General features: G+C 42.8%; 1 protein-coding gene across 1 annotated transcript; it reads right to left on the bottom strand.

The window, feature by feature from the left end:
- Positions 1-6,314: 6,314 nt before the first annotated feature.
- LOC311010281 (coagulation factor XIII A chain-like) lies at positions 6,315-16,831 on the bottom strand (the record flags this gene model as incomplete). Its single annotated transcript, XM_084040815.1, has 21 exons — positions 6,315-6,696; positions 7,300-7,405; positions 7,860-7,996; positions 8,228-8,382; positions 8,482-8,647; positions 8,825-8,937; positions 9,529-9,682; positions 9,835-9,923; positions 10,055-10,158; positions 10,432-10,570; positions 10,730-10,904; positions 11,180-11,287; positions 11,357-11,475; positions 11,823-12,071; positions 12,608-12,784; positions 12,853-12,949; positions 13,286-13,367; positions 13,623-13,651; positions 14,641-14,757; positions 14,841-15,047; positions 16,721-16,831. The coding sequence occupies 21 exons, from the start codon at positions 16,829-16,831 to the stop codon at positions 6,661-6,663; spliced, it is 2,670 nt and encodes an 889-aa protein (XP_083896941.1). The 3' UTR covers positions 6,315-6,660.
- Positions 16,832-22,709: the final 5,878 nt, after the last annotated feature.

Genomic DNA, 22,709 nt, shown 5'->3' on the forward strand with positions numbered 1-22,709 from the left:
GAGGTTTGGGGGGGACAAGCAGCGGGAGAGTGAGGGAGAGCGGGAGATCTCGCGAGCTTTAGAGGGAAGAGAGGATGCCAACCGTCAGCCTCGAGGGGAGGGGGAGGGGAGGGGGGGGGGGCTGCTACTGTTTCTAGGGAGGTGTTGGGAAAGTTAGGAATGTTTAATTATTAACTTGTTATGAAATTCATTTAAATCTAAAATAAAGAGATGAAGAGGTGATGGATGTTTTATCAGAACAAAATAAACAAACATTAAATCTTTTCTTCACGCGTCTCCAAAACATTCTAATCTTTCACGTCCTGTTTCCTCCGAATTAAAGAAAGGTTTTATTTCTAAAGGACTCAATCAACTTCCTGTTTGATGAAGGAAAATAATGACTTGTTTACACATTTACATATAAAAAATGAATTCTCATTAATAAATCTGTGACCACGTTACGGACATGGAAATATTTAAGTGATTTTTTATTAAATGAGTGACTTACATGTTGAAAAGGTTCTTTATTAACATCTTAAAAATGTTCATTTAAAAGGATTACAACTCATAACCTTAAAAGCAGAGTTAAACTGAAAGCAAATCCTTCAAAAGTCAAATAATTACAACCTTAAAATCTTCAAAGGTGAAAAGTAAAGTCCTTTAAAATGTTCTTTACAAGATCACACATTCATACAATGTGTTTTATTAAGCCATTCATTAGGGCAGCTGTGTGCATGGAAATGATTTAGAAGCAGTCGGCAGGGATGAGGGCATGTGTGTGTGTGTGTGTGTGTGTGTGTGTGTGTGTGTGTGTGTGTGTGTGTGTGTGTGTGTGTGTGTGTGTGTGTGTGTGTGTGTGTGTGTGTGTATTAATAACTCAGCAGCAGCTTCGGTCTCGTGCTCTCTTGCTCTTTAAGGTCGGACTCAAACTGGAGTTCAGCCGAAGATGGAAACGAGGACTCGGACTCGCAGCGCCTCGAGTCCTCGCTGCTCGTTCTTCTCCCACATTCCTGCCAGCCTTCCATCTCCAGATACAGACCCCTCCTCCCATCCTCCTCCTCCTCCCATCCTCCTCCTCCTCCTCCCATCCTCCTCCCATCATCCCCATCTCACCCCTCCTCCCCTGCAGGCGGCTGCAGCAGAGCAGGAAGAGTCTCTCAGGCTGGTTGGGCCTGTTGCTGCTGATGGAGGAGGGGGGAGGGGGGCTGGGTGTTACCAGCACTTTAGTTTGAGCTCAGTTTGTTTCGGAGGCTCTCCGCCTCCTTCAGCAGCTTTCACTGTGGAAAGATGACTTCTAACTCAGAGAAACATGCGTTTTAGATCCACGTAAACACCTTTAAAAGTCCTTCAGCTACACAAATAAGAGCTGAGGTCACACCGTCTGAGGGAAAGCCAATTCCACCTTAAAACCCAACAAGTAAAGTAATTCCACCACAAAACCTTAAAGGCTTAATAATCAATCTTTAAAGTATAAGGTATAATCCTTCCACCTTAAAGTCAAAGGTAAAGGTATTCCACCTTAAAACATTATGAATAAAGTCAAAAGTAAAGGAAGTACATCTTAAAACCTGAAAAGTCAAAAAATTCCACCTTAAAACCTGAAGAGTAACGTCAAAAGTAAAGGAATTCCACCTTAAAACATTTTGAGTAAAGTCAAAAGTAAAATACTTCCACCTTAATACCTGAAGAGTAAAATTAACAGCAAAGGAATTCCACCTTAAAACCATGAAAGTAAAAATAATTCCACCATAAAACCTGAAGAGTGGATGGAGTTAGCTTAGCTTAGCATAAAGACTGGAAGCAGGGGGAAACAGCTAGCGTGGCAGCTGAGAAACATGTATCTCATTTACTTACTCATGTGCTTTTACTCAAGTGTAATGTTAAATGCAAGACTTTTACTTGTATTTATACCTCACCAAGTACTTCAGCTGTGTACTTGTACACTTCAGTCGGACTTTAAACCTCCTGATGACGAAGAATCTGATAGAGAAGCAGAAACAGATCTGTGGTTAATGTTGACAGACGAAGAGACTGCAGGAGCCTCCATTTCATTACACACACACACACACACACACACACACACACACACACACACAGACACACACACACACACACACACACACACACACACACACACACACACACACACACACACACACACACACACAGACACACACACACACACACACACAGACACACACACACACACACACACACACACACACACACACACACACACACACACACACAGACACACAGACACACACACACAGACACACACACACACACACAGACACACAGACACAGACACACACACACACACACACACAGACACAGACACACACACACACACACACACACACACACACACACACACACACACACACACACACACAGACACAGACACAGACACACACTAACAAACACACACACACACACACACACACACACACACTTAGGGATAATTCTTCTACTTCAAGTTACTTCTCCTCTGATGTAGAAACAATTTGACACTCAACATTAAAAATAAAATAAATAAATAAAATACAACAATTTAAAAGTCAACGTTCCTGGCTAGCATGTTAGCATGTTAGCATGTCTGCTTGTTTCCATGGTGAGAACAGAAATAAAATATGATACAACGTGCATGTCGTCTGCTCTCTCGTCTTCGTCTTTACAGGTTATTTTATTTATCTGTTTATCTTTGTGTGTTTTTCAGAACGTTGAAGAATATTTCAGAACTTTAAATATCAGATAAACAACATTTCTGAGAGTTTTTACAGGAAACAAGTCAAAGTTTCTTTTTGCATCCCGGCCTGAAAACCACGACGACAGAGAGTGATGTTATTTATTGGACTGTAACCATGGAGACGTTGCCAGGTAACCAACCATCGCCAACAAAAGGGTGGATTCATCCTTTCACTGAGCAGGAGGAGGAGGTGGAAGGGAAGGAGGAGGAGGTGGACGTGGAGAGGGAGGAGGTGGAAGGGAAGGAGGAGGAGGTGGAGGAGGAGGAGGAGGAGGAGGAGGAGGAGGAGTTGCAGGAGGAGGTGGAGAGTCATCCCCTAACCCTGCATCTCCACCGGTGTGGAGGAAGGAGATCTGTTTCTCAACTCCTCAACCAGCTGACACAGTTGTTGATGAAACTTTACACACTCCTCCTCCTCCTCCCTCATTGGAGCGTTGTCCGGACAGGCAGGCAGTCACATGAAGCCAACACCTGTCGGCAGTTTGGGGGATGACGAGCACATGCTGATCCCAAACCAGCTTCACAAAAACACATGTTCATCCTCTGTTGTCTCTGCTCGCAGGGAGAAGAAAAAAAGATGTTTGAGGAGCGGAGGAGAAGAGATGCAGCAGCTCAGACATGTGGTCTGAAGGAGGGGGGAGGGGGGAGGGGGGGGGGGGGGGGGAGGGGGAGGGGCGAAAGGGAGGAGGGGTGAAAAACCGGTTTCCTAGAGTGACGGATGATTTGTAGGTAACAGTTGTTTGCCTGCAGCTGGAGGCCTCGCTCCACCGCCGCTCACACACCAACAAGGAAGAAGGAGCACCGCCGCCATGTTTGTAGTTCATCCCACTCCACGCTGCACTCACGTACCACACGCTGTATCAGGGCCACTGTAGGAAAAAAACAAAACAGAGCTGAGAGAGGGGGCAATATTCAGAGAAAAAAAAGTCACAAATTTACGAGTTTATAAAGTTTATTACGATGCTAACAACCAGCATCTATGCTAGCTAACTTCCCATGAATGTACATATTTATGTTTCTAATGAATCATCCTAACGTGTGACAACGCCTTGTTACGGTCCTTAGGGTGATGATGTTGATGCTTATTGTTGGTTTTATTCATATGAGGCCATGTTTTCATCTTATGGGTGTTTATTGATCGGGACTCGAAGCTGCCGCTAGCATCTTAGCCCAACCACCCCGATCAAAAACCAACAATAAGCAGTGTAACTAGCTATGTGCTAGTGATTAGCATTTGTGCTAGCTATGTGTATGCTAGTTATTAGCATTAGTACTAGCCATGTGTATGCTAGTTATTAGCATCACCGTAGCTATGTGAATGCTAGTGATTAGCATTAGTAGCCTACTAGCCATGTGTATGGGTGCCGCTAGCCTGCAGAGCTAACGGAGTTAGTAGACTGGATGTGATGTCACAGTCCTCACAAGAACAAACGTACGTGTGTGTGTGTGTGTGTGTGTGGGTGTGCGTGTGTGTGTGTGGTATCCTGACAGACCAGTTTTGAGATGCTGATACATTAGATACAGTTACCGTGACAACGACTCACCTATTGTCGTCGGTGGGTGGGGGATGGGAGTGTTGACACCTACAGAACACACACAAGTTACAGGAACACCATCAGGTGAGCGTGACCTCTGACCTTTGACTTTCTGGTAACTTTTGTTGTGAAAACGAGAACGTGAGTTAGAAGTAACTGCTGGTTGAATCTGCTGCAGTTGAACTTCGGTTCATTTTCACTAACGCTGCTGAGAACCTGAAACACCAGAACAAACAACACAGTTTAGTCAAAATCACTCAAAAATATTATCATAGAAAAGTTCAAGGTTGTACAAAAAAAATAAGTATTAATAATATAACTGTTTGTGTCTGTAAATCATTAAAATATATATAATATTCGCTGAAGAGTTAAATCAAGTAAAAATATCACATTTGCATGTTTAAGATAACTGTGGTGTGTTCAAGGCTGCAGGTCAGAGTGGTAAATCCCAGGCTGCAGGCTCCGCCTAGTGGTGAGAGGGTGTAACTGCAGCAGCTCAGTCCTGTCTGTAGCAGTACACAACACACTCAAGTACTGTTTGCTATACTTGTATTAAACTTGAGAGTACTTTCTACTTCACTGGATCTCAGAGGGAAATATTTAACTGTTGTAGTTACTTTTTACTTTAAAGAACAACATGGCATGATGCAGTACTACTAGCAGTACTACTGGCAGTACTACTAGCAGAACTACCATCTACCGAGTAGTACACAAATGTCTTTATGACCTTCCGTTCCAGAGGGACCAGGAGGACCACTAGGAGGACCACAGGGAGGATACCAGGAGATCCAGCAGGAGGACAAATAGGGGGACCACCAGGAGACCCAGAAGGAGATCCAGCAGGAGATCCAGCAGGAGGATTACCAGGAGATCCAGCAGGAGGACCACTAGGAGGACCACCAGGAGATCCACCAGGAGGATTACCAGGAGATCCAGCAGGAGGACCACTAGGAGGACCACCAGGAGATCCACCAGGAGGACCACCAGGAGGACCAGCAGACCCTACTTTTTCTCTACTAAAGTCAAACTTCCAGTTGTAACATTAAATATTAAAATGATCGTGATGACGCTGCGTTGGAGTGATTTCTATTAGATCCAGTCGTCAATGATTGTGATCGATTTGAAAACAATAAATGATAACGTGAGACTCCTTCAGTGGTTTTGAAAATGCGTTTATTGTGAATAGAAAGCTTCGGCATGAATACAGGTGTTAAAGGGAAATAGAATCATCCAGACTCCCTGGATGGCGTTTATTGATCAGGAGGCGTTCTGATTGATTAATACGTCATATCATTGGCTCAGAGGTCTGATGGAGGAAACACGTCATTCTGGTCATTTTCTTCAGTTGTCAAAAATCCTTTAGTTTGCATTTGTTTGATGTTTTTGTCTGAATAATTATATTTCTGTGTGGCATCATGGAAACAAATTGGCATTTAAACAATTTAGAAAATTAGTGATTTATGATCAGCACTGAAGAGGGTAATAATATGAATATATATATTATCATAATATACATGGTATTTAATAGGAATGAGACATTTTTGTCATCTAAGGGTCGATCCAAATCAATGTTTCTGTGAGTGTGAAAAATAAAAACATAATCCGCCCTCGTGCTTCATCTGCAGTAAATAATTAAACGTGTGTTTTCCTGATAAAAATAACAGTTCTTCATGTAAACATACTGTTTATATGTATTCTATGTATTTATGATCAGGACTGAAGGTGCTCATACATGAAACTGTAGTTTTCTGGCAGCTTGTTTTAACAGTTTATTGTTCTGTTTTCTATGGTTTATAGGGTTTAAAAAACATTTATTTAATCAGGAGCAACAATTAAACTAAAAACTCCTTAAAATGTATAATTATTCATGTGAACAGAACTAGGAAATAAAAGGCTGACTTTTAGCCTTCTCTCAGTGGGCAAAAGTATGTGGACAGCAGCTGCCACAATCACATGGGGAAGCATCATGTAGGCGTCCACATACTTTCCCCTCATCTGAATGAACTCAGGTTTAAACTGGGATAATGTAAACAAACCAGATGTCTGTGTTATTATTATTGATATGAATGTGTGTTTACATGATGATTTTATAAATCTAAAATATTGATTTTCCATGTGCCCATCTGCCTTATAAAGAGCAATTAAAACAGATGTATTAATTTGAGAATAGATACTTTAAGGATACTGTGACCTTTAACCTCCCTCACTAATCTAACTTCCCTCCATCAGTGCAGCAAAATAAAAATGTAAAAAAGATCATTTGTGTCCTAAATCAAATAAAAGAAGAAATCAATATGGTAGATTGGCTCCGCCCACTCAGGTTTAAACTGCTGTGATTGGTGCAGGTGTGGCAGATGTGGCGAGAGGGTGGGGTCACGGCTCTGCGAACCAATCATCTCAGGGTTGGACATTGATATAAACAACTCCCTGCATCTGAAAACACAAACACAAACACACACACACAGGTTAAATCAATGCAAGTGTGCTCGCTTCGTTACGATCCCCAAACGCGTTGGATGCTGTCGGTGACATTTGACCCGCGGTTGGTTTGCGTCGTCTCAACTGTAACGTTTAACTACGACTTCTGGTCACGTAACGCCGCCGGCCCCAAACACACTTTTCACACTCAGTGTGCAATCTTGAATCACAAAGATGGTGACGGCCAAAAAACAAGATATCGTAAAACCCAAAATGTTGTAAAACCAAAATTTAAGATGTCGTAAAATCAGAAACTATGATGGTGACGACCGAAAACCAGGACAGAACAAGCTGGCACCAACTCTGTATTTTTCATTGTTGTTTTTTTAACGTGGGCCAAATGAGGGCGATGAACGACGTTAACATGTTAACGTGTTGATTTAGCTACATAAACAAATGATCAATTAAATGTGACCTAATGGCCAAATTAAAATGTCAACAACTAGTGTGTGTTTAAGGTACGTAGAATATGTAAAATAAAGTACTTGTAATTAGTCATACAGTACTGGAGTGAAAGGTATAATGGTGCAATAGGTAGACAGGAAGTGATGGATTTACCTGACGGATTTGGTCACAGTCCATCACCGCCACCACGCCGCGGTGCCCGCCCAGCCTCGGGGAGCAGGACTCCTGCCAGGAGATGCTGCCATGGGGCTCGATGATGCTGGAACACAGGTACAAGTACACACAGGGGGTATAAATACACACAGGCACCTGAAACTGAGTCTACCTGTAGGTGGGTCTACCTGTAGTTACCTGTAGGTGAGTCTACCTGTAGTTACCTGTAGGTGAGTCTACCTGTGTCTACCTACAGGTGGGTCTACCTGTGGTTACCTATAGTGACCTACAGGTGGGTCTACCTGTAGTTACCTTTAGTTACCTGTAGGTGAGTCTATCTGCGTCTACCTACAGGTGGGTCTACCTGTAGTTACCTTTAGTTACCTGTAGGTGAGTCTATCTGCGTCTACCTACAGGTGGGTCTACCTGTAGTTACCTTTAGTTACCTGTAGGTGAGTCTATCTGCGTCTACCTACAGGTGGGTCTACCTGTAGTTACCTGTAGGTGGGTCTACCTGTAGTTACCTATAGTGACCTACAGGTGGGTCTACCTGTAGTTACCTGTAGTAGCGATGGCGGTGGTTGATGATTCCGGGTCCTTCCATGCAGACATGCACGTTCTGCAGAGCGTAGCCGTAAGGGTTAGTGAAGGACACCCTGACGTACATCTGCTGCTGCACCTGGAAAAGGCCGCTCACCTGGAGGGGGGTGGTTGAATAAAATATTGTATTTTTGATGCTTTTAGAACATCAAGACGTTCTTCAAGCTCAGATGTGAACTAATATAAATAAAAATAGGAAGGTTTTATGATGATTATTCCTGTCGGCACATTATTTTAACCCTTTCTGTTTATTTTCTCCTTTCTATATATCGATTTTCTGCCATTTTTTCCAGAATACCATCCACACAGAGAGATGAGCGTGTGTTACCTCGATGATGAGGGGCGGGACCTCCAGGTTGAGGACCCTCATGGCGTTCAGCGCCTGCTGGTCATAGAGCCCCGTCACGATGAAGCGCAGGGAGGCCTGCGAGCCCAGCAGCGGCGCGTACTCTTCCGCCTTCACCGTCACCAGGTCCGTCTTCACTGTGATGGACAAACAAAACCACAGAGGTCATTCAGAAAGCCGCAGACAGGGGGCGCCGGTCCTCGCTCTCCATGGCTGGTGGCGGCGGTGGTGCTCACCCTCCTTGGGCGGTATAGTGATGGAGAACTTGGAGTGTTTGAAGTGGCTGGAGGTGACGCCGGTGTAGTAGATGATGTAGCCGTCCAGCTGACCCTGGATGGTCCGGGGGATGTCGCTCCGGTTCAGGAATTCCACCAACACGTCCACATCCTGACCCAGGTTGACCTGCAGAATCCACGTACCTTGAGTGTGTACTAATGTACTAAACGTAGAATTGTAGTTACAGTACTGCGGTACTTCCAGTACAACTTCCAGGTATTTGTACTTCTTTGACAGATTCAGTTGTAGAGAGATCAGACAGACAGACGTGTGGACAGACAGACACATGGACTGGTGTCTTACCTTCTGGGGGAGCAGGATGGTGACAGACACCTGGCTCTCCGGTATCTTAGAGCTGTCCCTAGAACTGCCGAACCCCTCCGCCTGGGCCATGGCGGCCGTGTCCGCCGCAGAACCTGAAGACACGGTCCAACGCTCTGAAAGCCCCATCCCAGTCTAGTCCTGACCCCCTTTAAAGCCCCATCCCAGTCTAGTCCTGACCCCCTTTAAAGCCCCATCCCAGTCTAGTCCTGACCCCCTTTAAAGCACCATCCCAGTCTAGTCCTGACCCCTTTATGCACCATCCCAGTCTAGTCCTGACCCCCTTAAAGGACCATCCCAGTCTAGTCCTGACCCCCTTAAAGGACCATCCCAGTCAAGTCCTGACCCCCTTAAAGGACCATCCCAGTCTAGTCCTGACCCCCTTAAAGGACCATCCCAGTCAAGTCCTGACCCCCTTAAAGGACCATCCCAGTCTAGTCCTGACCCCCTTAAAGGAAGATCCCAGTCAAGTCCTGACCCCCTTAAAGGACCATCCCAGTCTAGTCCTGACCCCCTTAAAGGAAGATCCCAGTCTAGTCCTGACCCCCTTAAAGGAAGATCCCAGTCTAGTCCTGACCCCCTTAAAGGACCATCCCAGTCTAGTCCTGACGGGTGGAACTAGCCGCTGATATCAAGATCAAGAGTGTGTGTGTGTGTGTGTGTGTGTGTGTGTGTGTGTGTGTTACCTTCAGGGTGCTTGTAGGTGTGTGTGACGTCAGCAACACCGTTGCTGCCGACAGCTTTGGTGCAGATGAACTGTCCAACCAGAGTGGTGTCGACGTTAAACGGCGTCAGAGTCCCATATTTATCTCGCTTGTGACAGATGACATCACTGTTGACCTGCAACAAGGAGAGGAGACAAGTTGATGTACTTTTCTACTTATTTTAGCTTTACTCACAATACCACAGAGTACTACTCTCTGGTATTACTACTTGTACTCAGGTGGAAGGCGTCATTGTCCGATCGTTCTGAGGTAACCGTGGCGACTAACCTCAGCGAGGACGAACGCGCAGTCGTACTGGTGGCAGATCAGACCTTGCTTGATGGCGGCGACCGAAGCCGGACCGCAACGGAAATGTCCTGAAAACACAAACGTCATGTTTATTGTCCACTCGTCTGTCTGTTTGTCCGTCCGTCCTTTTGTCCGTCCGTTCGTTTGTCCATCTGTCCGACCATCTGTCCGTCTGTCCATCCCCGTCCCCCCGTCCTACCATCGCTGGTCTCCTGCGGCGTGGCGTCCACCACCTGCCATCCTCCAAGACCCGCCGGCAGGTCGGGACGGCAGAGCCAAGACTCGTTCCAGCAGTGGTAGTTCCTGCGGAGTCGGTACACCTTATTGTACTTGTGTTTGGCAGGACAGTACACACATTACACACATTTTAATACTTTGATGTTATGTTTGATGTGGACAGTTAAGCCCATTGACCTGGTCTCGTTTCGTCTTTTTGGAGTCGTTTTGTGTCTGTGCTGGTTAAAGATTAAACCATACATTTCTAAAATCTGATTAGGTAAAGAAAATCCTTGAAGACTAGATTCTGACCCGGCGGTCTCCTAGCAACGGACATGACTGACGGGCGTTTGGACCAACCAGATGGAGTCCCTGGTGTGGCGTTCGTCCGGAGAGCCGTCAGGGAGGAAGATGAGGTCGGTCTTCAGGTTGCCCGTGTTGTCGTGAGCGGAGCTGAAGTTGGTGATGACCCTCGACCCGATGCCGATGGCGCGAAGGACTGGAGACATGAAATATTTGAATGGTTATCATTGAATGCTGTTAGAGAGGAGTGGAAATGAGAGGAGACAAGGAGGGGATGTGGTCGTTTGGATCAGCCCATCTACACTTTAATTTGCATGAAAGTCTCGACACGTCAGCGGCGTTTCAAGGTGCTCACAGGTGTTAAAGACTCCGGCGAACACCCAGCACTGGGCGTAGCAGACGGGGACCCCGGTGTTGGCGTACTCCAGCAGGATCTTGGTGCTGCCCGACCACGATGTTGGGGACGTGCCCATCGAGAAGTCTTCGCCCCAGTTCCCAACGCATACGCCGTTATCGTCCTGGGAGTTAATCTGGTGGAGGAGGGAGGGATGGAGGTCAAAGGTCAGGGATGATTGGAATACATCAGAAACACAAATGTGCAATTCTTAGATTTGCACCACTATCGGCACTTTTACAGTTTGGAATCATCGATGACGTACGATTCCTCTGTGTCTGTGTTTAGTCTACTTCTACCACTCGCTTAAATCTTTACGGGAATTCAAAGGTCTGGCGTCAGGACTAAAGTTTGACCTTCAGGTGGCGCTACATGAAGACAGACACTAAACTCAAGCAGGTGTGTTCTTACGATGGCGGATCCCTTCCTGACGACTTTGATGGCGTCGCCTCGGTCGCTGATTGGAATCTGAGACGCATCCAGGATGTGTATGCAGGCGTCCAGCACGCCTTTCTCAAACTGCAGGGAGACAACGCGTCAGCATGTAAGTGCTTTATGATCAGTGGGGATTTCTGTCTGTGCTCATACTTGTCCATAAACCCAGTTGCGGGGCGACACGGATCCGACTGAACCCTGGAAGATCACGCCGCTGTCGTTCAGGACGTACTCCACCCGCTCGGCCTCGTTGGGGATGAACACGCAGTCGTCTGCAGAGAGGGGCAAGACGTCAATACCATTCAAACCCGATCAGACCTTTCTGTGACGTGAAACATTTCCTGTTTCCCCTTCGACCGCGTGATCTTAATTCAGCCTGAATAAAAGTTAAAGTTAAAACAACGTTGAATTTTTGGACCCCAATCCAGGACAGCAAAACTCGTAAGTAAATTCATCAATTAAATTATCGGACAGAAAACGATAGTATTTCTGTCCTACTACATCTCCCGCTTTTGTTTAATAAAATGTTAACAGAATAAAACAAGTAGATCATAAAGGACAGTCCTGAACCACCAGAGGACCAGAGGGGTTAAATGAAGACCTCGATGTGACTTTGTACCTGCACACCAGACGTTGAACAGCAGGTACAGGTCGGTGTCGGGGTTCCTCTCGGTTCGGAACATGCCGTCCGGCGCCACCACACACACGTACGTACGAAACTTCCCCACGAGGGCGTTGGCCGACGGCGTGATGCCGAGCGTCACCACCGGACCGTCCTGGGACATGATCCGACCCGCCCAGCCACTTCCCTGGCGGTTACCGAAGGTCACCACCACCTGGGAGCCCTGGTTCACCATAGGGTCGGTACCTGGGGAGGGGCAAGGAGAGGACATGAGGTTCCAGTATTTCTGTTCTACTTGTTATTATTGGCTACTACGTCTCCTGTTTTGGGAAAGAGAAAAGGTAGTAAAAGCTATTCATTATACATATATTAATAATATTAATAAATACAGAAACATAAGTGATGTAATGGCGTGGTTTCTGTGTGTGTGTGTGTGTGTGTGTGTTTTCCAGTGAGTGTGTGTGTGTACTAATTAGCCAGCCAAATGAATGTGAGGCTAGCTAACAAACTCTCTGTCGTCTAATTGTTTAGTTACCGAGGGAGCAGTTTAACTGTTCACCTCAGGTGGGCCGAGCTGTGGCCACAAAACCATCCCTAGCCCGAGCCTGATCCCTATTCTGATCGCAACTCCCATCCCAATCTACAGTAAAAAATGATTCTGATCCTGAAATGTGAGCCTTCTCCTGATTCTGATATTTATCCCAATCTTTATCCTGATTCTGATCCTGAGCCTCATCTTGGACCTGATCCATATCCCAATTTCTGCCAAAGACTCAACTCACCGATCAGGAACTCGACCTGGATGTCGTCCTCCTCCGTCAGCGGGCGGCTGAAGGTGACCACCATCACGAACTCGGTACAGCGACGGACCACCAGGTTCAGGATGTCGTAAGCGGACGTGTAGTGGACCGGTTCATTGGTGGCCTGACACATGTCCACGTTCACCACCGACAGGGAACCTACAAGGGAGGCACGGTAAACCGCGTTCTCACGGGACCGATGATTACATGACTAAAGCGGATCTTACCTTGGGTGGGAGCGACTCCTCTGGGTGTCACCGTGTTGTCGAAGGACTCGAACGCCGGAAAATCACTCACATCGTCCATGAGGTTGGAGGTCGCAACCTGAGGACCGTTAACAAAAACAATGACACTATAATTTACTGAAATTAATCGTATTCCAATTCCACATCTCGATACCTAGCCTAATCCCGATCTATATCCTGATCCCTAGCCCAATCCTAATCCCGATCCATATCCTGATCCCTAGCCCAATCCTAATTCCGATCCATATCCTGATCTCTAGCCCAATCCTAATCCCGATCTATATCCTGATCCCTAGCCCAATCCTAATCCTGATCCATATCCCTATGCCTAGAGTGATCCTTAGCCCCATCCCGATCCACGATGGCCTGAAAAACACTAAATACTTGATTTCAACACGGTTGGCGTCTACAGTACCGGCTTGGTGTAGCGCCCCCTGTAGGTTGGTGATCCGTTGGCCAGAGACATGATGTTGAAAAACAAAAAGTCACCGAAGTCACTGGACGGAGAGAGAAAAATAAAAATGAACGAAAAACATTTACAAAAGAAAGAAAGAAAATACGAACGTAACAATATGATAAATACACAAATGTAAAATGTTGATGAATGATAAATATTTATCATAAAGATAAGTAAAAGGAGAAAAGAAACATTCAAGAACATCATCATGGGAAAATATATTCCACATATTTGAAAGCATATTATGTAAAAGAAAAACGATTTAATACAAAAATAAAATAAAAATCTGTCTCACCGTTCAGATGAAGTTCGTCTGTCGAGTTTCTGACGATCAAATCAGAAGATGATCAAATCGACTTCAACACCGCTTTATATACACACACTACTTCCTCTTTACAGACACACACACACACACACATATACACACACACATACACACACACTTACACACACACTGTGTGTGTAAGTGTGTGTGTATGTGTGTGTGTGTGTTTGACCTGTATCTGATCATCAGTGACATTAAAGTTTAACTAACTGGTTAACCGAGTCCCACTAATTTATTAAGTAGCTTAATAATTAAAGTATTAAATAACTTAATAATTAACTTAATAACTAACTTAATAAGTGTATATTTTGCTAATAAAAAAACACAGTACTAATAGTACTTCTAGACTGTGGTATTTGTAGTTCTGGTCTGACTGCTTCTTGTTTTCTATCAAACTCGTGAAAACCAACGGATTAACTTTGCAGTATGAATGTGTTTTTACATTCAATCATCCAAATCTTTATTGATATGACTGAAACACAGACGCTGGTCTACTTCTCGGGTTTTGAAGAACTTCCTCTGCAGAAGTACCCAAACGCCGCTGTGAGGTCATCCTGACACTGCTGCTGATTGGTCACGCTGCTCCACGGTCAGCTTCCCGTTTGCTGACCCACACTCGGCAACTCAGCAACTCTGCAACTCTACAACTCTGCAACTCCGCAATGGCCGGATTCATTCAGGTCACGTTAAGAACGCGTGAGACGGAGAGGAGCTACTAGTTGGCTGCGACGTGGTTAGCTACTTCCACGCTAGCTGAAGAGCTAACCGCTAACGCGTGAGGCGAGCTAACGGGATTCACGTCGTACAACATTTTTCCCTCAGTGGCTAACAGGAAACATTTTATACTGAAAGGCAGGAAGTAGAGACGTCCTCCACTCAGGTAGAAGTACACATTCTTGTGTACAAAGACACTCCAGTAAAGGTAGAGGTACACATACTTGTGTACAAAGACACTCCGGTAAAAGTAGAAGTACACATGTTTGTGTACCAAGAGACTCTGGTAAAAGTAGAAGTACATATACTTGTGTACAAAGACACTCCAGTAAAGGTAGAAGTACACATACTTGTGTACAAAGACACTCCGGTAAAAGTAGAAGTACACATACTTGTGTACAAAGACACTGGTAAAAGTAGAAGTACTTGTGTACAAAGAGACTGGTAAAAGTAGAAGTACACTTATTTGTGTACCAAGAGACTCTGGTAAAAGTAGAAGTACATATACTTGTGTACAAAGACACTCCGGTAAAGGTAGAAGTACACATACTTGTGTACAAAGACACTCCGGTAAAAGTAGAAGTACACATACTTGTGTACAAAGACACTCTGGTAAAAGTAGAAGTACTTGTGTACAAAGAGACTGTGGTAAAAGTAGAAGTACTCGTGTACAAAGAGACTCTGGCAAAAGTAGAAGTACATATACTTGTGTACAAAGACACTGGTAAAAGAAGAAGTACTCGTGTACAAAGAGACTGGCAAAAGTAGAAGTACATATACTTGTGTACAAAGACACTGGTAAAAGTAGAAGTACTTGTGTACAAAGAGACTGGTAAAAGTAGAAGTACACATACTTGTTTACAAAGACAATGGTAAAAGTAGAAGTACTCGTGTACAGAGAGACTCTGGCAAAAGTAGAAGTACATATACTTGTGTACAAAGACGCTGGTAAACGTAGAAGTACTCGTGTACCAAGAGACTCTGGTAAAAGTAGAAGTACATATACTTGTGTACAAAGACACTGGTAAAAGTAGAAGTACATATACTTGTGTACAAAGACACTGGTAAAAGTAGAAGTACTCGTGTACAAAGAGACTCTGGCAAAAGTAGAAGTACATATACTTGTGTACAAAGACACTGGTAAAAGAAGAAGTACTCATGTACAAAGAGACTCTGGCAAAAGTAGAAGTACATATACTTGTGTACAAAGACACTGGTAAAAGTAGAAGTACTTGTGTACAAAGAGACTGGTAAAAGTAGAAGTACATATACTTGTGTACAAAGACACTGGTAAAAGTAGAAGTACACATAATTGTGTACAAAGACACTCTGGTAAAAGTACAGATACTTGTGTACAAAGAGATTCCGGTATAAGTAGAAGTACAAAACATAAATACTCCAGTAAAAGAACAGATACCTGGAAATTCTACTTAAGCACAGTATTTGTACCTCTTCCCTTCCCACCTCTGTGTGATTGTGGTACTTGTGTGCTGTGACTGGTATTTAGTACTTCTTGTGTGTAAGAAGCAGAAGTGACCCGTGTGACCTGCAGGCCGACTCGACAACAGGAAGTGAGATCAGAGGAAGTCACGGTGACACCGTCGCCGTAGAAACGGGACAAAAGGTTTGTTTCTGAATGTTGACAGAAAAGGTTTTTTTCTCCAGAAATGAACATTCCACTGATATTGTACATATATTTATTGTGTATAAATATATGGTTCTGTTTAATTATTTATATATATATATATATTATATTTACATATATAAATATATATAGATTAGTATAGTATTAGTATTTTTTTTACTTAATTATTGACTTATTTTCTCTCTCTTTAATATTCCACTGATATTCAGCATATTGTATCTTTGTGTGTATAAATATATTTATATACTTTTGTTCCATTATTTTTATATGTATGCATCTTGTTTATGTGTCTGTTTAAATGTGTATTTATTTGTTTATTAGATATAATTTATTGTTTTTCATTTAGTATTGTGTTATATAATATTATTTATATATATATATAATATTAAAATTAAATCATTTTATTAATAATAATAATGAAACCCGGCTGAGGAGGAGCAGTAGAAGAAGAAACTCCAACGGCAAAACTACTTCCTGTTTCAGGGTTTCACAACAAAGACAGACAGACAGACAGATAAATACATAGATAAAATAACCCCAGATGAGACTAAACACCAGTAAAGTACTCAGATATTTACTTCAGTCAAGGTAGTAATAATGCAGTGAAGGCATACAATTACTGTTACGTGTTTCTGACACCAGATGGCGCCACTGACTGAGGAAAATGGTGATTTTGCAGTGATATTGCAGAAATAGTGCATGGGACTACTTTGTGCAGCGGATGAATCCACATGGTGCTCTGGTGAGCCTGGCATCTACTGGGCTTTAGTTCCTTGTTGACTCCGGTGGAGCTCTGAGGATCAGAGGAAGGAGACTTCATCTTCTACCATGAAGACCTCAACAGGGCTGACGCGCTGCAGTTCCTCCTTCGACCAGCAGGCGTCACCGAAGACCTGCTGAGAGAAGCAGAAGTGGGACAGCGAGGTGACGAGCCAGAGTCCACCTCTGTGTCCGCCTCTGATTGGATGACGGGAGGACGGGCCCCGTTTTGAAGGTCACACACACACACACACACACACACACACACACACACACACACACACACACACACACACACTCACACACACTCACACACACACACACACACACACACACACACACACACACACACACACACCAGGGTATTTTGTGTCTGTCCAGAAGTTAAATGTTTTCAGATTTGAGATGCTTGGAAACTGTCGGGGGACCCAATTACTGTGTGTGTGTGTGTGTGTGTGTGTGTGTGTGTGTGTGTGTGTGTGTGTGTGTGTGTGTGTGTGTGTCCGTCCTCCTGCTGCAGCACTGCATCGCCTCAGGGAAACATCTGTGTTAATATGCAGGAGAGAGATTCAGCTGAATCAGCAGGAGACGACGAGATCCCCCACGTTCTCTTTAATACACAAACACACACACACACACACACACACACACACACACACACACACACACACACACACACACACACACACACACACACTCTCATATATAGACACACACACACACACACACACACACACACACACACACACACACACACACACAGAAATAGAAATCCTGCATTTGAAAATATTACTCAAGTATTAAAATTATATACACTCACATATAAATACACATATTGTATCATTAGTAGTGAACATTAACATCTGGTTGAGGTATTTACTGTAAACGAGTCGATTATTATAAATAACTCATTATATTTATAGAAGCTACATGAATCTAAAAACATCCAGTTTTTAGATATTTTACTGAAGAAGAACTAGTAGTACTGCAGAGTACAAGTACTCGGTTACGTAGAAGACCTGCATTCTACACATTCCTTAAAAGGTGGTCAACAGGAAACATCTGTACTTACAGTAATCAGAGTAGAAGTATTCCTTGTGACAGTTATACTATTATTTAGTAATTGTATTATAAGTATTTATAATATTATTGGACATTAACATCTACATACAGGCTGTAAACTAGTAAATTATTCCAAATAATATGTTATATTTTTAGAAGTTTGTGTGTAAAATCGGAATCCGTAAAGTAAATAAATCGTCAGATAAATGTCGTAGAACGTACGACTTTTCACTCGGAAACGGAAAACTCTACTTTACTTCATTTAAAGCTTTTACTTTTTATTTAGGAGAATTTGAAATAAAACAACTTGTATTTTTACAGTTTAGTCATTTTAAAAGTGTAAAGGTTCTTTATGAAAAATATATAAAATATTAGAAATAATCATATTTATATATATATTTATATTATTTATATTTATTATATTTATATTTCTCTCAAATATGTTGAAGGACTCAAAACTTTCTTAGAAATACTGCAGAAGCACCTGTTGTTGTACAAGTACCTCGATCTTATCGGCCTCAGAACCACAAAGTACTTGGATACTTATTGGCTGCACTTTCTTCATCACATTCATCATCGGACTCCTCGTCTTCTCCCTGGAAGATGAATGAATAATTAATATTCAGACGACCAGTGACACCTTAATGATGTTGCTGTTTGCCTCCTTACTTCAGGGAAGGTCAAAGGTCGGTCACACATGTGGAACCTCTGCAGCTATTCTTTAAAAAAAAATCAGATTCAACAAACGGAGAAGAAAAAAGGAATCAACAAATAAACTGGAAGTAAAACAGATCAAATACACCTGCAGGCGTAAAGTAGAAATAGTTCATTAAACCCCCCCCCCAAAAAAAATGCCGAAGTGCATGCTGGTCCAGCCGTCTCTAACCCACTGGTGTAAGACCGCGTCGCTCCAGCAGGGGGCGCCAGGGCGACGAGAAGCATGCAGCGTCTGTGAAACAGGTGATTTACTGCAGCCAGGTGAGCCGGCAAGACGCCGTCTGATTGGTGGAGACGGAGCGTCACCGCGGGAGGTCACGTGTCCCGCAGACGGCGGAGCGACGTCAGAGTTCAATAATCTGACGTCACACAGCTGATGGTGTGGAAAGAAGCCTTCATAAAGAAATGTGTCATCTTTGAATAGTTTCGATAGTTTTCCTGTAAAATCTTCATGATCCATATTCAATAACTTAGATCTAAACACGTGGAAAATTTAATATTTACAGAACAAAATCATAAACATAATAACAGCAATGAGAATTCTGTCATCACCTTTAATGCTTATCTATGATAAATATATATATAGAATTATATATATACACATTTATATATATATATATACATATATATACATATATACATACACTATATAAATATATACATCTATATATATAGATAGATAGATAGATAGATAGATAGATAGATATAGATAGATATAGATGTATATATTTATATAGTGTATGTTTATAGTTTCTCAATTTTTTTGAGCATTTTTATGACTTCTCATCTGTGATGATTTGATACATATATATACATATATATATATATATATATATATATATATATATATATATATATATGTATATATATATATATATATATATATACATATATATATATATATATATATATATATATATATATATATATATATATATATATATATATGTATATATATAATTTTAGAGCACGTATTAAAAGGTTAAACGGACCAGAATTCTGGTTAAAAGTCAAGAATATGAAATAAATAAACATAAAGCTCGTGTTTCCTCTGAAGGCCGTTTGATGTTTAAAATGAAGAAAATAAAATCTAAATGTTTCAAACAGATTTGAACCAAAAACAAATGTTTCTTTAAAAATAAAGAAGAAACAAATAAAACAAAAAAATAAGGTTTGAATTAAAAAAAAATATGTTTGGAAATAAAATCATGTAATTTTATATTTAATCTGTTTCTGCATCCAGAAGTCATCATGATGCGTTTCTGAAGCAGAGAGACAAATACAATGAATGAGGAGAGAGAGAGAGAGAGAGAGAGAGAGAGAGAGAGAGAGAGAGGAGGGGCGTTCTCTCTCTTCTCCTTCTTTCTCTTCAGACGCGTAAAGCGGGCAGGAGGCGCAGAGCAGCGCGACAGAGAGGAGGAGGAGGAGGAGGAGAAGAGCACAGAGGAAAGACAGGAACGACTCGAAGAAGAAGAAGAGGAGGAGGAGGAGAAGAGGAGCAGAGAGCGTGGATGTAGCGGCCGTGTTGCGGCTGTTTTGCGGCTCCTCCTCAACTTTCTGAATCTGTGCTCGGATGCTGAGAGGAGGTCGAGGAGGATGGGAGTAAGCTGCTCCTCCAAATGCCTCGCACTCTTCCTCGCGCTACACATAGGTGAGTGAACACCAACGAAGGAGGAGGAGGAGGAGGAGGAGAAGGAGGAGGAGGAGGAGAATCCCCGTGTGTTGTTTCTCTGCTGGGAGACAGAAACCCTCCGCCGTGTTTCATCATGTTGACTTTAATAATGAAAGCCTTTCATAAATTCTTGTTTCTAAATAATCAAACACACTGAAGGTCGTTCCGTGTTTCTGAATTCGTTGTTCCATTTATTTTAGAATCGGATTCTGATCCGATCAGAAGGTGTGTGGTTCTGATGAAGCAGCAGCAGCTCGTTTGAACGGGGTTACGTGTGGCACGAGTGTGCGCGCGTGCATGCGTGCGCGCGTGTGCGCTAACAAGGGGGATGCCCCCTCCCCCCCCCCCCCTCTCTGCGTCCCGAACTGGAGACATTTGTTGATTTTTTCATCTTCATAAACGTATGAATGTATTTAATGTTGCTTTAATTCGTTGTGTTGTTGCTGCAGGTCGGAACAAACTAATGTTTGAATTTCTGTCAAAACGGGAACGGAACCGTGACGTCACACGGAGAACCGGAGCGAGTCCCGGTTCGGTCGGTGGCGCGGCTTCCCGCCGCAGTGTGCGCCAACGGAGCCGTTTACTACTACTAGTATACTATAATAATAATAATCATAATAATAATAATAATAATAATAATAATAATAATAATAAGAATAAGAATAATTTAGTAGTATTATTATTATAGTATTATTATGATTAGTATTATTATCATTATTATTATTATATTATCAACACCGTTATTTATTTCTGATGTTTCACATTAAAAAAAAAAGAAAACGAACGAACTGACTGGAAAAAAGATGCTTTCTCTTCTGAATCCCGCAGCCGTGCACGCGCCTCGGTGCTCCATGTAGATTTGTATTTAATAAAAGGTTTCAGGGGATGAACGGAGAGGAGCAGCTCCCGGGTCCGTCTAATCTCTGGAAACTGGACAAGAAGCTGCACAAGTGTGAGATGAAACACAGATATGGAGATGGTTGTTGTTTTGTTGCATAACGACGGTGGAGGAGGAGGGCGTGCACGCGCGTGCGTGCGTGTGTGTGCGTGAATCATTTGCTGGTGGCACAGCAGAGAAATGCTGAATTATTCACGACCCAGAATCCTCCCCGCTGCTATTGTTAGAGAGAGAGGGAGAGAGAGAGAGAGAGAGAGAGAGAGAGAGGGAGAGGGAGAGAGGGGTTGAACGAGCGCGTGCACGTGTCTCCTCTTCGATGCGCAGTCCTACGGAAAGACACGAGAATGAAAACGAAACCAAACGAGGGCAAATTAATTATTTCCACGTGCACTTATTGATGTGCACGAGCGTGGGATCGAATTAAATCGAGTCTGCATTTTTAAAACTCGACCTATTTGTTGGAACCGGACTACGTCCCGGACCGGAGTACATCCCGGGTTCGGTTCCCTTTATTTGATTCATTGCGTTGTGGTGGAATGGTGCGCTGTGATTGGCTGAGGAGGGCGGGAGGTTTTGGCGCCACTGCTGCAGAATCATTTCTCCCCCCCCCCCCCCAAAAAAAGTCTCATTAAAACAGAAGAAGAAATAAAAAAGCATCGAAATCTTCGTCACGCACGCGCTCCATTCCAAGTGTTTCCTTTTTTATTGTTGAGTCGTGATTTGTGGGTTTTTCTTTCGCGCGAAAAAAAGTCCTCGTGCGTCTGAGGTGGGCGTGTCCGCAGGAAGATCCAACACGCTGCTTTTGGCTGCGACGCGCTGCAGGCAACAGTGTGTGTGTGTGTGTGTGCGCGCGCGCGTGAGGAGGTGGAGTGGAGTGAATGAGTGCAAGCGTGCACGATGGGAGGCGTGAACGAAAAAGAAAGCTGTGCGCGTCCCCGTGTGTGTGTGAAGGGAGATGAAGATGAAATGAAAACATGAAATAAAATCAAACGAAGAAAAAACGAACCTGAGAAATCAAACCGAATAAAAACAAATAAAACGCATCTTTTGATCCGTTTTTAATATAATTAAATATGTATGAATTCTAAATGAATGAAACATGATTTAAGTGTCAGAAATAAAAACGAATAAATATAATATTATAAGCTTCATTCATGTGTTTTATGTTTTTGCAGCTGATCGGCTCGTTTGACTGAAACTAAAAATATCAAATAATAAAATATAATAAAAGTGCTGCAGAGAGAAAGTGATGCATGTGTGAGATGATGTAATGCCACCTCCATACGGGGGGGGGGGGGGGGGGGGCTCAGGTTTAATAGCAGAAGAATAATTATTATTCAAATACTACATATATACGTATATATATATGTTCCATTTATTCCAACTCTAATATTACAATAGGAATAATGATAAAAATAATAGTATCATTATTACAGATTTATTCTCATTTAATCATAGTGAGTATTTTAATTGTATTATTTTTATAACAACAATCATAAAAGATACTAATTATTACTATGATTAATACTATGATTCTGTCATTATTTGTATACATTTTTATTTATTGTAAATTAACTGTTCTTTTTCGTA

Source organism: Eutrigla gurnardus, assembly GCF_963514095.1.
Source record: "Eutrigla gurnardus genome assembly, contig: SCAFFOLD_177, whole genome shotgun sequence".
Taxonomy (NCBI): Eukaryota; Metazoa; Chordata; class Actinopteri; order Perciformes; family Triglidae; genus Eutrigla; species Eutrigla gurnardus.